The 15,641-nt window shown below is 47.9% G+C and overlaps 1 protein-coding gene across 6 annotated transcripts in view; it reads left to right on the forward strand.

Moving 5' to 3' along the window:
- LOC119458726 (NAD-dependent protein deacetylase sirtuin-2) overlaps positions 1-15,641 on the forward strand; it is a 419,041-nt gene that overhangs the window by 252,842 nt on the left and 150,558 nt on the right. For all 6 annotated transcript variants that reach the window (XM_049671396.1, XM_049671397.1, XM_049671400.1 and 3 more), the window contains one exon: positions 1,399-1,518. In XM_049671396.1, the coding sequence (XP_049527353.1) occupies positions 1,399-1,518 (120 nt within the window). The remainder of the gene's footprint in view (positions 1-1,398; positions 1,519-15,641) is intronic.

Below are 15,641 nucleotides of genomic sequence, written 5' to 3' on the forward strand. Positions count from 1 at the left end.
AAAAAACACGTTGCGGTTTGCTTATCTTGGCAAAGCGAAATGACGTGCGGCCGCTCGCTTTGCCGGGATAAGCAAACCGCAACGTGTTTTCTGGGCGCACGTGGGATCGCAGCCACATAATCTACACTGTGCCTCATAATCAGATCGTGTTTTTGACATGTAATACCCAATAATTAATTTTTTTTTCCTCATAATAATCTTTAACCCCACTCTTACACTTTCTTCGTCCTCAATAATTTGTAATTTGTCCCCAGTGTTGCTGAACAGGACAATGTCATCTGTAGACTAAAGGTTGCTTAGATATCATCACTCCTAAGCCTTCGCAGTCTAATAGCTTGAATACTTCTTCAAAACATACAGTGAATATCATTTGAGAGATACTGTCTCCTATCCTGACCCCTTTCTTTCTACTTTTTTTGTGGAGAACCAAGGGGGTAGCTGTGGAATCTTTGTGCAAAACATTGATAATGCAGTACCAACTTGCAGTAGGGCAGTAACTAGTGATGTGCCTAATTTGATGGTTTCGTCAGAGTATATGACAATGTTGTGTTTAATATGATGGTTTTGTTAAAGTGTACAACAACACAAACAAAATGCTTGTGCCTCTGCTGCTGTCTTTTCCGGTGCGGAGGCGAAGGACTTCCTCAAGCCATCCTTGAATGGCTTTTCCCTTCTCCTCCCATCACATGTATTGTGATAAACCAATAAAGAATCAATCAGCCGATCAACACTCAAGCTTGGTGCACTGTTGATCAGTTTATCTCAACAGAGAGTTCTTGCTTGTCTGCAAACTTCTTAGCGTTTGCGTGTTGGTGGGTTGCTGGAGAGGTGTATGGCAACAACACTGGTAGTGACATCTTGTGACACTTCACGTAACCACAATGTTTTATACATGTTGTGTTATGTGAGTGTTCGTGTCGAAAGAAATGTTGAAAAGGCGGAGTGTTTGCGATTGCGTCACTGCCGAAAATTTACACCAGCAGCGCAGTAGAATACACTTGGTTACTGCAATAATAGCTCTGTGTTTGTGTGGTTAGCACTGAGCCACCAGGTGCTGCCACCAACCTTTCTGCCTTCAGTAATATGCAAACAGTCAGAAGTTTGTGGACAAACTAATACTGTAATTATATTGATACATGCATCTTGCGTGTTTCTTGTGGACGATGCGCGTGGGCGCCCCGACGAAGAAGACGAACTGCTTCTTGCTCTCGAGCTGTCGGCTAAACTGGCCAGCACTGCAGTTGTCTCTTGTAAATATACTTTCTAAGTAGTCTCCAGTGCTTAATCCTTCATTCGCGTAACAGTATTGTGACCATTTTGTTTCTTGTTTCAGTAAAGGATATGTTGTTTGGAATGCACTGTGTGCGAAAATAAGCTTGATGCCGAGGTATTGTGCAGGGTTCACAATTCCATTCCTCGGCTCCTGATCAACTTGGAGAAATGTGGCCAGGGCAACCTGGTCAGCAAAATCCTGGGACTTGGGTGTGGCCTGGAATTCGACTCGGAGGCCAACTTCCGGTGAGTCCTTAGGGTGGCACTCCGGGTACTTGGCTGGAACAGGCATGCTGGACAGATTTTGGACGCATAGATGACGGAATGGGCGCAGCAATCTTAAATAGGTATTCCCACCAATTTTTAATGCATTCTTTGGGTACTTGACGCACTTCCCGGGGGCTATGTATCTGTGTATCTATGTTTGTATGTATCTAACCATTTTTCCGCCTACCTGGCTCACTAGGCAGTCTGCGGTCGAATGTTTAGCATACTTACCGGGGGCTATCTATCAATCTATCTATGTTTGTATCTACCGTGTGCGCAAGGTATTTGTGTACACGAGGTACTTATTGCAAGGTATTACGCGAGGTACTTATCGCCTAGACACCGGCAGGCTCATCATATCTATCTAGGCATGCAGCTTCTTGTTGGTTGACCCCTTATCATTCATACTGCGCAGTTTGTTCAAAGATGGAAGCATACAGGTTGATGCAGGAAAATTAAATGCCATGCAGTCCTCGTCGCCCTGGCCGCACTCTACAGCGACTTGGAATTTGCCACCTTTCTGAACGTAGCGAAGTCATTCGTTTACAAGGTGTGGACAGGACTGGTGTGTTCTGGCGGTGACGTGGCATCTGTGGCAAAAAGGAAAAAGCACAGTCGGCGGTCAGACGACATCAGAATCCCCGATTTTCTTCGCCAGCTGCAAGTCATCGTGAGTGATGGCCCAGGGAAGTCAATGCGGGCCATTGCAAATCAGCTCCAAGTCACAGAGTCGACTGTCAGGCTCGCCGTGCACGAGGACTTGAGGTACCCTTTCCTATTTCATGAGGAGGGGGCAATTCGTGTCCGATAAAACTCGGGATAATCGTCTGCTCTGGTCCAAGTGCTTGCTAAGCAAGCTGAGACATGAGGAGCCTGGAATGCTCTGTTTTTTTTTCAGATGAAAAAAAACTTTGACCAAGACCAAAAAGTTATCTGCCGTAACAACAGGTGGCTTTGTGTAAGCGCTGATGAGGTTGCCTACAGTGATGCACACAAAATTTCCGTCATCTGTGATGGTGTTAGTCGTCGTCAGCAACGAGGGTGACATCATGCCACCACACTTTTTTGCAGAAGGACTCTGCGTTAATGCTGCCGCGTACGTGGAGGTACTTGCCATCAATGTAAAGCCCTGGATAGAGACTGTTTCGAAAGGAAGAACTTATCTCTTTCAGCAAGATTTGGCTCCCGCCCACACCGACTGCATCACCCAGGAGTGGCTGGCTGACAACTTCTACAACTACGTCACTCCCAACTTGTGGCCTCCTAATTCTCCAGATTTAAATCCGCTGAACTACTATGTCTGGGGCGTCATTGGGAGAGAGGCCAACAAACAGCCACATAATAAAAAAAGACTCGCTGAAGGCCGCCATTGCTGACTCAATGGCCAACATCTCTAAGGACCACTTGATCCGTGCATGCAGCCATTGCCAAAGCTGAATTGAATCGGTTATTGCTGCAGATGGCGGATTCATTGAGTAATTGTGGAAATAAACTGTAAGAGCAGTATTTCCTAAAGTTTACGAAAATATGTATTTTTTCTGGAGATATTCTTATCTGCCTGAAGCCAACATTGTGTTCTTAAATACCTTGCGCACCCAGTATGTATTTACATATGTTTTTATCTAACCGTTTTTTCGCTTACCTGAGTCACTGGGTATTCTGTTGTCGAACGGTTAGCGCATTGGGCTGCTGTGCTGAGGTTCGAAGCCAACTAACTTGGGTCATGTCCCAATGCCGAACGCTGACAAGGGTCACTGTAAATGTGGAATTGGGTAGGCACCACTGGTTCGAAGAAACTCTTTGGCGATATGTGCCACTCGGTCTGTGCTGGTCTTCATTGAACCTCTGTGATGCAAAATTGTGTTGCTGGGCAGGTACGTGCGTGTTGCTCTCCAATGAATGTCTTAGACGCCAACTTGGATAACCAGTACAATGACCATCTCTGAAATTTCTCCGATGCTGTGCGGAGTCAAACCCATGTGGTTCCTCATGGAAAGCCGCCCGACGTAAGTTGCGACACAAATGTTATGTGCTACTCTTTAATGAGCCTCTCGCCAACTTGGCTCACAGTGTGTGTGCCACTGAGCAAGCGAGGGCTCAGCACTCCTCGTGGCCACGTGTGAACGGCAGTGCCACTATACGGCGCAGTTTGTCCAGAAAGAGGAGCCCGGTTGATGTGTGACGCGTTTCTCAGCTTTCGCACGCACCGGCAGGCCATGCATTTCAGAGGCCACGCTTTACTTACGCCCACTCTTTCGCCAACATGTCAAGAATAAGTGAATGGGCATACACTTGAATATATATATGCGCCCTATATACGCACAATAAATGACGGACCACACCGAGCGCTGGATGTTTCGTCATGGTCCACAAGAGTAAGCGAGTTACTAGTGATAATACATCTTTGCTACAAGGTATTATAATGTAAAAAAAAAGCAGCTACGTTTCAAGCCTTGTGCACAGCAAGAACAAATCTAACGGAACTGAGCACACCCGTGAGCGATTAGGCAGAAAATAATCAGATAATGACCGCACCGTGAAACTTTACTGAGTAGGAACATGACAAGCCGCTGCTACAAAATATTTGCCAAATAAAGAATGACAGGCAAAACACAATAATCCTGATTCAATTCATGAGCGAAAAGTTCGGATAGCTTAGAATACATATTTAGCCCCTCTTTTAGAACAAGCACCACATGAGGTGCTCGCACCGTTTGGACATAGGTCAGTCAACTCTGAATTCTGGAGTCAAATTCGAAACTCTCATAAGCCTATAGATCAGGTTCTTGTTAATGAAAGTGTTGTCACAGGTCACAAATCTATTGCTGAACATTTTAATACTTTCATTCCGTGTTTTCTAAAGATGATGATCCTGAGTTTCAATGCGATCCATTGGTTGATAATGAAGTCTTTCTATCCTATGAAGGTATAGCTGAAATGTTACTTAGATTAGACCCCAAATGTTCTGTTGGTCCTGACAATGTCCCAAACACAATCTTGCGCCGCTATGCAGAGCCTCTTGCACATTTTTTAACTATAATTTTTCGTGTCTCATTATCATCTTTTTCGTTGCCTTCTGACTGGCTTACAGCGAAAGTTCCTGTTTATAAGTAAGGAGACCGCGGCCGGTTGTGCATGAGGAACTATCGTCCCATTTCTCTTATCTCCTGTTCCGCCTGTTGTAAGATGCTTGAGCACAATGTCGCTGGTCACATTCTTCAGACACAAAACACTAAGGCAGCTTTAAGCCCCTGCCAGCAGGGTTTCAGAAACGGATTTTCTACTATCACACAATTAGTTATGAAAATCCACTTTCATTTCCATATCGCACAATGAAAATCCACTTTCATTTCTATTAATTTATCATTTCTTTAATTCAATTAGTAAGTTCCAAGTAATTTCCCCTTTGCTGTCCTTGGTGTTAATGTTTGTTGGCTTCTTATGATATGATTAATAAAAATCGGGCCCCTCGGTTCCCTTTCTTCTTGTTCATTACATAACGAGGGCTCGAATCCGGCAACATTGATGCCTTCAGGTAGCATATGTGGGTTTATTGACCAGTTGCCAACACCCAAAAAAGATCACGTCCTCGTGACGCCTGCGGCAGAAAGGATGTTCCACATCCACCCCAAGGTTTGTGAGTGGTGGCGCTGGCTAACACTCCTAAGGTTAGTTCTATTTGTAAAACATAAATACCCCAGAAAGTGGATGGGAAAACGGTTCAGCGGTAGCTCAATGGTGAGAGCATCGCACGCGCAATGCGAAGATGTGGGCTCGTTCCCCACCTGCGGATAGTTGTTTTTTCATCCACTTTCATTTCCATTAATTTATCATTTCTTTAATTCAATTAGTAAGTTCCAAGTAATTTCCCCTTTACTGTCCTTGGTGTTAATGTTTGTTGGCTTCTTATGATACAATTAGTTAAGGCCATTCATAATTTCAGTACTACTTTAGATAACTCAGGACAAGTAGTCACAATCTTTCTTGATTTTAGTAAGGCGTTTGCAAAGGTTCCGCACAATAAATTGCTTCTCAAGCTTAAGGTAATTGGAGTTCTTCTAGCCCTCATCAACTGGATTGCCGCCTATTTGAAACACTGTACACAATTTGTAGAAATTTATGGTGCTTGTATTCACCTCTTCCTTTCTCCTCAGGTGTTCCCCAAGGAAGTGTACTTGGCCCCTTACTTTTTTTAGTGTATGTGAACGATATAGGTTCTGTAAGGAAGAAGTGCGCCGTGCAGAGCTCCGCAGCCGGATTGCCAGCACTACTGATGTGGGGCTCAGGCTCGACGCTGTTCCTGGTGCGCCTGGCTAAGCCTACGCTGTTGTGTCTTCCTGTTGATGTCCTTCGTGTCGTGTACAGTCGTGCCAGACTTTCTTGTCATTATTGGTGGAGGTGCTGGGTCTCCTGTAATCCTGGAATTGTGCAGCCGGATCCTCCCTGCCATCATGACCTCCGCAAGCTCCACGAGCTTACCCCCACCTGCTCCCCAGTCCTCTGTATGCCCCGGCACTGTCCGTCAGCGGGACTCTCCCATCTTTAGCGGCACTGATGACCACGACGTTGATGACTGGCTATCATACGAACGCATCAGTCTTAACAACAAATGGAATGACATCATGAAATTGACCACCGTTCCTTTTTACCTCATCGGAATTGCCGACTTGGGGTTTCGGAACCACGAGAGCGAAGTCCCAAGCTGGACTGTGTTCAAGACAAAGTTCAGCGAGGTCTTCGGCCACCCTGCTGTTCAAAAGCTTCGTGCCGAACAGCGTCTGCAGTTTCACTCTCAGCAACCTGGTGAGACCTTTACCAGCTACATCGAAGATGTCATCAATCTCTGCAAACGCGTCGATGCATCTATGACTGAGGGCAACAAAATCAAGCATATACTGAAGGGCATCTACGAGGACGCATTTCAGATGCTGATTTCAAAGAGCCCCTCTACTGTTGCCCAAGTTATTGAACTATGCCAAAGCTATGACGAACTCTGCCGTCAACGCCTCCTTACCCGCCGTCCTGTTCCCCATCAGGAATCGTTGTCTGGCTTGACCTCTCCTTTTCAAGATTCCTACCTCCTCTCGCAGATCAAGGCTTTCGTCCGGGAAGAAGTTGCTCGCCAGCTCTCCCTTATCTCCAACCCGCCGGAGTCAAGTTCATCCCTTAGTCCAACGCTACAAAACGTTATAGAAGAACAAGTGTCCGAGGTCCTTCCTCAGTAGCGGGCACCTCACCTCACCGCCCCATTGACTTACGCCGTTGCACGACCACGCCCACCGACGTTCCGGGCTCCGCCTCTGATGCTTAGCCCTGTTCTTACCTCCACGCCGCCACGACCTACAGTCCATTGAGTAATTAATCCCTGGCGCACAGCAGACAATCGGCCCATCTGCTATTCATGTGGTATTCCCGGACACGTTGCAAGCCTGTGCCGCCGCCGTCCACTTCATTCACGTGGCGACCCACGCACAGTAGCGTACGACCATCCGTTGTCTTATGCTCCAGATCGTGATTTACCCCTTCCCCCCCTAAGCCTTCGCCCACTTTCTGACCGCTGTTGTCCTTCTCCTCGTCGTCGCTCGCTCTCCCCGATGCCTCAACGTCCCTCTACCGCTGACACGGAAAACTAACTGGTGCAGTTCCAGAGGCAAGAACTGCGTCATCGTCGCAACGCTGAAGCCCTCTTCTTTCACCGCCCAACGTTATTGATGTCGTTGTTGAAGGTGTCTCTGTACTTGCCCTCATTGACACAGGTGCCGCCATATCTGTGATTGCCGAAAAACTATGCCGCTCCGTACAAAAAGTCACGTTGCTTTTCTTCGGTCCATTACTCCGCACGGCCACAGCACAACATGTCCAGCCGGTGGCTGCGTGCACCGCCAGACTTGAAATTCAAGGAGTGCTCTACATCGTCGAGTTCTTCGTTCTTCCCCACTGTTCCCACTGTAATGACGAAGTTAGCACAAGTGTCGCTGTGGTCGCATGGCTCCTGAAGTGAGGAAGAGAAAGACAAGAGGATCGGTGTCGCTGGTTTTGCCTCGCGCTGGTGTTTGGCTGGAACTGATCGGGTGCTCTTTGCGCTGGACCTAACGGGATTAAACGCCAATAAACCCCATATCATTTGGTGAAAGTGCTGGGTATCCTAATGACTCGCCCTGGAACTTCGGAGCCGCACTCTGCCCTCCGCTGCCCCCATGACCATGCCAGACGACGCCGGTGAGTGACTCACTTCGTCAACTGTGTCAGTCACCTGCGGTGCCGTTCATGAACGAGACCCAGCTGTGTTCAGTGGCACCGCTGATACCGACGTCAACGACTGGCTTTCGTCGTACGAACGGGTGAGCAACCACAACAAATGGGACGATCGGACAAAGCTCACCAAGGTTATTTTTTATCTTGCGGGTGTCGCTCACCTCTGGTTCCGCAACCATGAAGCAACCATTGCGACATGGAATGACTTTAAGACTGCATTCGCGGAGGTATTTGGCCATCCTGCGGTGCGAAAGCTTCGCGCCGAACAGCGCCTTCGCCATCGAGCGCAACAGCCGGGCGAGACTTTCACTAGTTACATCGAGGACATCATAGACCTCTGCAACCGCGTGAGCCGAACGATGACTGAGGAAGATAAGATTAAAGAAATCCTCAAGGGCATTGATGACGATGCTTTTCAGATGCTCATGGCCAAGAATCCTACCACCGTTGCAGCCGTAGTCACATATTGCCAAAGCTTCGACCAATTACGCCGGCAACGAGCGCTCGCCCGCCAAACTGTTCCTCAAGTGGCCTCCCTTTCCAGTTTGGTGACTGCTCACGGACAGGCTGATGAAGGGTCTCTGCTGCCTCAGATCAAAGCCTTCATTCATGAAGAGGTGGCCCGCCAGCTCTCGCTGCTCCCTCTCACCCAGGAGCCTGTCCAACCTTTGTCCTCAGCCGTGCAGCAGGCCATCCACGAGCAGGTTGCAGAGGCCCTTCCACCAGTCCAACAGATTGCTGCACCAGCTCAGATTGCTGCACCTTTGACGTACGCTGAAGTCGTGTCGCATCCTTGACCAACGACACTCCGGTACTCGGCGCCGCCACTGCGCCCAGCGCTTCTCCCTGTCCCTCAAAGGCCCCCTCAGTACTTCCGGCCGCAAGATCCATGGCGCACGCGGGACAATCGGCCGATATGCTTCTCGTGCGGTATCGCGGGACATGTGGCACGCTTTTGTCGCCGTCGCCTGCCGTGTCAGGACGTCGTCGTTAAGTCACAGGTACCTGCAGCCCACCAGCATGCTGATTCGAACCCATCGCCGAACTTCTGGACCGGTTGTCAGAACTTAAGCACCCGTCGTTCACCATCACCGCGTCGCTGTTCGATATCGCCGATGCGTCGTCGCCCGCCTTCCAACGAGGAAAACTAAATGCTGCAGCTTCGGAGGCAAGAGCTGCACGCTTGTCGAAATGTCCAAGACCTCTGCTATCGCTGCAAAACATTATAGAAATACAGGTTGAAGGAGCCGCTACATTCGCACTCATCGACACAGGCGCTGCAGTTTCCGTCATACGTGAGACTCTTTGCCGTAAGATTAGGAAGGTCACCACATCACTTTCTGGCCTTGTACTTCGTACTGCCACCACGGAGCCCATCGAACCTTCAGCCGCATGCACCGCTAGGATCGTTATTCAGGACGTAGTTTACACAATTGAGTTCCTTGTTCTGCCTTCCTGCTCCCATGATGTCATCCTGGGATGGGACTTTCTGTCACGCCACCGTGCCGTCATTGACTGTGCCCGTGCCGAAGTTGCTCTGTCTGTCGTTAACACCACTCTGCCTGCCGCCTCTCCCGCCCCCTTAAAGATTATTGTCGCCGCCGATACTGATCAGCCACCAAGCACTTCAACACCAGTCGCTTTGTTGTGTCCATCGGCGCCCGACGCCTCGGTACTGTTCGCGCCTTCATCTGTTTATCTTCACCGCAAATCTCTACCACTTCCATTTGCCGTTCTTGACATAGCCGCTGGTACAACAATTATGCTAGTGGACAACCCGTTCAAATACCCACTGACTCTGCTTCGTAGAGTCAGTGGGTATATTATTTTAGGTTGGGATTTTCTCTCCCATCACTAAGCTGTCATTGATTGCTCCCGTACAGAAGTCGCCTTCTCTTCGCTTGGCAATGCGATATCTGACAACGTTTTGCTTTCCTGCACCAAGTAATCCCTCACTGACGACATCCAGATACCTCTGCACGCATCCGGTCTGGCACTTGTATTCTGTTCCATTGCCTCCGACTCTACCGTACTCTTCACACCTTCCACTGCTTTCGTTCATCACCACCTCTCACCACTCCCAACCACGCGGCTTGGCCTTCAAGCAGGTGCGACTCACCTTCCTGTATAGAACCATTTCCCATTCCCGATTACGTTGCTTCGCGGTAAATCTCTCGGCACTGTGTGGAGCCTTACGCCACCATTCCTATTGGATCGTCTGAGGTCAACACCCTTTCCGGTAGTCCCGTACCTGCCACATCGCCTGAAGACGTTTTCAGCGATTGATCCCAGTGTTGCTATTAGTCTGTTCTGATGACTGCATGCTTTATAAACCGATCCACTCACCTTGTGATCAAGCCTTACTTAACACTGCACTAAACGATGTCATGAACTGGTGCGACAAATGGGAAGTGGTGCTTAATACAGAAAAAACCATATCCATGCGAATAACAAGGAAGAAAATAAATTCCACTAAAGTTTGACTATTCTCTTGATAACAGACCTATTTCTTATTTTACATATTACAAGTACTTAGCTGTTACGATTAATTCCCAGCTTAGTTGGACTGACCACATTAATTATATCACGTCATCTGCCAAACGAAACCTAGGCCTCTTGAAGCATGAACTTAAAGGAACACCAAGCAACGTTAAGAAATTGGCATATATATCTCTTATCAGGCCAAAACTCGAATATGCAGAAATAGTCTGGGATCCACATACCACAAAAGACATTTCAGAACTGGAAAAAGTGCAGAGACGTGCAGTGCGTTTCTTCTACAACAAATTTCAAAGTACTGACTCTCCATCTGCTTTAATGGTAGCTGAACAAATTGAGCCCCTCCACATAAGGCGAAAAATTTTTCGATTAAGCTTTCTTCATTCACTTCTTCATAGGAAATTTGGAATCTCTCCAGACCCTTACGTCACGCCCTCAGTTACACGGAAAACCTGCCACAAACATAATTTCACCTTAGTCCCCCATACTTTGCTCTGACAAACCAATATAAACATTCATATTTCCACGAAGAATCACGGAGTGAAATTTATTACCAGACGATGTGTTTTCATATCTTTCATATCTGTTTCATATTTAAGACTGGTGTGCTACTTGGCTCATGTCCCTGAACACTACCGTACTTTCCGGCGTATAAGACACGGTTTTTTTCTGATTTTTTCGTAGGTGCGTCTTATATAACAGTGCGACTTATATACAGTCAAAATCGGATTGGATGCGATAGGCCCGCCCCTTATCGAGCGGACATCAAATGACGCTCCACCGCACGTCGCCTTCTGCCATGCACAGCAGCTTTTTTTATTTTTGCTTCTTTTCTATAGTCACACTGTTATTTTACTGTTTTAATTCTTGTTACCAGTTACCACGCACTAGCGCCCACCCGTTCTAAATGGTGAAGCCGCATGAACATCAACATCAGCCACTTCATTGCACTCGTTGCTGTTGTTGCTGTGCACTTTTCGTGTGTGTTCACAGCCTCGCTAAACATGTTGCTGTTGTTGCTGCGCACTTTTCGTGTGTCTTCACAGCCTCGCTAAACATGGCACCACGTGCAAAGCAAAGTCGGCGAAGTTACGACGCGAAATTCAAGCTGCGTGCAGTTGAACTTGCAGTGGTGTGTGGAAACCGAGCAGCAGGGAGGGAATTCCAAGTCAGCGAGAAAATGATCCGGGAGTGGCGCAAAGCCTCCGATGTGTTCCGGACAATGAAATCAACGAAGAAAGCGAACCGCGGCATGAAGGTACGTTGGCCGGATCTCGAGCATCGTCTTCGCACGTGAGTATTGCAACAACGAGCCGAAGGCAGAGGGCTGTCAACAGTGCAGCTGTGTTTGAAGGCAAAGACCCTGGCAACAGAGACCAATGCTACTGGCTTCAAGGGTGGTCCATCGGGGTGTTTCTGCTTTATGCGGCAGAATAAGCTGGTCATGAGAGCTCGAACGTCAATGTGCCAGAAGCTGCCCGACGACTTTCAGGTACAGCTTGACAACTTCAGCTCATTCGTGAGGGAGGAAATTGAGAAGAAGAATGTCGGCGCAAGCCACATCGTCAACATGGATGAAGTCCCGTTGACTTTTGATATTCCACTTGGGAGAAGCGTCGCTGAGAAAGGTGAAAAAACTGTTACGGTGAGGACAACAGGCCATGAGAAGTCTCACTTCACCGTTGTTCTCGCCTGTTGTGCAGATGGCACAAAGCTGCCTCCCATGCTGATTTTAAAATGAAAAACGTTGCCAAAGGACTCTTTTCCTCCCGCTGTGGTAGTTCAGGCGAACACAAAGGGATGGATGGACCAAGAAATGATGGGTGTGTGGCTTGACTGTTGTTTTTCACGTCGAACCGATGGATTCTTTCACGTGACGCCAGGAATGCTGGTGATGGACAGTATGTGGGCGCATATCACCGATATCATCAAGAAAAAGATAAGTTCGAAGAACTGCATCCCAGTCATCATACCTGGCGGCATGACGAAGATGCTTCAGCCACTCGACATTTCTGTGAACCACAGTTTTAAAGCAGTTCTGCAACATTTGTGGGAGACCTGGATGTCAGAGGGGGAGCATAGCTTCACAAAAACAGGGCGCGTGCGGTGCGCGGACTATGGAGAAGTGGCGAAATGGGTTAGTGAGGCATGGAACTCAGTTTCTGAGAAAACCATTGTTTCAAGGTTTCAAAAGGCTGGGTTGATCCCGTTCACGGCTGATTGCGATGTTGAGTTGGATACTAGCGAGTCTGAAGACGACAGTGATCTGCTAGTCGAACTGCAACCTGAAGTAGCTGCATTGTTTGTCAGCGACTCGAAGGAGGACGACTTCGATGGCTTTGACTGAACACCGGGATGTAAGCCATCATTTGCACTGTTCATGCTATCAGAATAAAATACTTTTGTAAAGTATTGTCTAGACATTGGAAGGTGCTAGCACACGTGTCAGCACTGCCTACCGCGGTATACATGGAGAGGCGGCGACCGCTGCAAGCGTGTATTTTTCGTCACAGTTCCTCGCGACCTGATCCTCAACGAGTTTTATTGCGATAGCAGTTATATGGACACTCCAAATCAGATTTCTGCCGTCGCCGTGAGGTTCCGTGTGACGTCAATGGAGATGAAATCGTCGCCGCACGCCACCGAAAGCTGAATGTGCGAGTGAAAAGGCGCGAGGGACGCGCGCTTTCACGGGGAGTGAACCCGCGGCGGAGAACAAACGCGCGTTCTGCGCCGTGCTCCCTTATGGGCTGCATAAGTAGACGTCTCTTTCCTCCTTTACAGTCACCATATATGTAGAGCAAACGTGCCTTCTTCCGACGCGCGAAAGGCCGTGGGGAGGAAAGGGAGGGAAGGGAGGCGACGTTTAGCTGCCAAGTGCCTATTTATATCAGAGGCTCCGGCAACAGTCACCAATGCCGCACGCATTTTGTGCGAACGCGGGCAAAACGCCGACGGCGTCGACAACAGTTCTGCGTGTTGCCGGTGCTGCTGCATGTCCAAGTTTATACAGCTGATAAAGCTACTATCATTACTCCGTATAGCTCTCTACAAATTTGCTATCGCAATTGATGCTTCGCCTTTCAGGTGAAACTGCAACAACTTTTTTAAATCGCTTACCGAACGAACAGGTGCATCTTATACACCAGTGCGACTTATATACATTTTTTTTTTCCGGAAAAATGGCCGTTTTGAGGGGGGTGCGACTTATACAAAGGTGCGACTTATAGCCCGGAAAATACGGAAGTAAGACTGTACACATTTCATTCCACCGCCGACCTAACTACATCCCCCCTGCCTACAAGAATAATAATAGCACTATATCTACCACTGACTCCTGCAAGTACTTAGCCATTCACCTCTCCAAAAATTTGTCCTGGACAAATCATGTAACCCACATAATCAATTCAGCTAGCAAAACTCTGGGATATCTTTGCCGCAATCTCTTCATGGCACCGCCACCAGTAAAATCAGTTGCCTATAAAACGCTCATGCGACCAAAACTTGAATGGGCATGTGCTATCTTTGACCCTTACCAAACTAATCTGACTAAAGCTGTCGAATCTGTTAAGAACCGTGCTGCTAGATTTATTCTTTCAGATTACTCATATCACACTAGCGTTTCATAGCTAAAATCAAAACTAGACTTGTCGCCTCTTGTCTCTCGTCGTTGCATCTCTCGCCTGCGCCTCTATCACAGGTTTTTTTTATTCCATACCTCGTGACAGCGAGCTGATCCAGCTGGCTCATCATGTTCGTCGAACAGGCCACCTGAACTCGGTAATCCCGCCACGAGCCCGCACCACTACATTCCTGCAGCCATTCTTCGCGCGAACTGCCCGAGACTGGAATGGCCTTCCTAGACAAACTGCACTCATCCGCGATACAGCGCGCTTTAGATCTGCCATCGAGTGTTGCGACTCATTTTTGTAATGTCATCGTCATCATTTCCGCCTTGTCAGTGTCCACCCCCCATGTAATGTCCTCTTGGGACCTTTGAGGTATTAATAAATAAATAAATAAATAATTAAGTGTGTTTCAAAATGAAAATTTTGTAAATGCCATTACCATTCATGTTTTCTGTATTCTGCCTGTCTGCTGTTAGTGACCAACCCTGTATTTTATTGACTGCAGTACTCTTTCCTGGCGTTCCAAATATTCTACGTTTTATTTTTGCCAATCCTGCTCAGACCAATTAGGTCTGCAGTATTGTGTAAATAAATAAATAAATAAATAAATAAAGCGCTTTTGCATGTTCTCTGAAGCTGTGGCCAAAGCTTCGTGTCATCCACCCAGTCACTGTCTACTGATGTAGAAGTTGTGTCAATATTAGCAGGGAAAAATACAATACTATCAGAGATTTATAGACCTCCAAGGGGTGACATATGTGCCTTCCTTGAATTTTTCAAATCGTACCTCACATTTCTTGTTATGCATAAGTATGATGCTATAATCAGTGGAGACTTCAATATTGATATGCTCACCTCGTCTTCTAACAGTGTTAGTTTTGATGTGCTTCTACACTCATACCGATTGACTGTTACAACTAAAACACCTACCTGTATCACACCGACCTCTGAAATAATCTTGGACCTGTTTATCACTAACATTGACGTGTCAAATGTACATTCAGCGCACACCATTTCGCTTTGCCAAGATAAGCAAACCGCAACGTGTTTTTTGGGCGTGGTTTGTGGGGATCCGCGACTCTCACGCGTTCCCTGATGTTGTTTTCCCCGCATGTCTCCTGTAGTCCGGCTTCTCTGCGTGGCTACCGGCGGTGGTTGCGAGAGATGGCGCTAGTGTCGCGATGCTAACGCCACCGAAACGCCGGGGTCACTTGGGAGAAAAAGGTCGGAGGCGCTCTCTCTTTGGCTGGGGATCGGCGACTAACACGCGCGAACGCTTCGCGCGTGCGCCGGCCCGCTTCGCGCGACCGTCGCGCGAGGCTCAGAGCAGGACACCGGTATGGACGAACACGGATCGTTCGAGCGCGCCATCGTTAGCGTGACTGTACACGTGAACGACTAGACGATGGTGTCATAGCATGGGGCGAACATATTCGCTCGCTATCGGGTCGCGGTGAGTCGGACTTCCTTGATTTGTCGCGCGCCCGTGTGAATGTTCTATTGGTTGTAATTCGGCTAGTATGTATTAGTGTATGAAAGGTGCAATAAATGCCCTTTTTATTGTTTGCACTACTATGTGTCGTTCCTTTGTCCCAAGAGCACATGTGAGACCCCACATCTGGCGCCCAACGTGGGGCTCTTGGGGCATCGGACGATAATTTTAACAGCTTTGCTCGGTTCGAAATGTTTCAACCGAAGCGTAGTCCTAGCGTGGATTTT

This window comes from Dermacentor silvarum, chromosome 7 (assembly GCF_013339745.2).
Source record: "Dermacentor silvarum isolate Dsil-2018 chromosome 7, BIME_Dsil_1.4, whole genome shotgun sequence".
Classification (NCBI taxonomy): Eukaryota; Metazoa; Arthropoda; class Arachnida; order Ixodida; family Ixodidae; genus Dermacentor; species Dermacentor silvarum.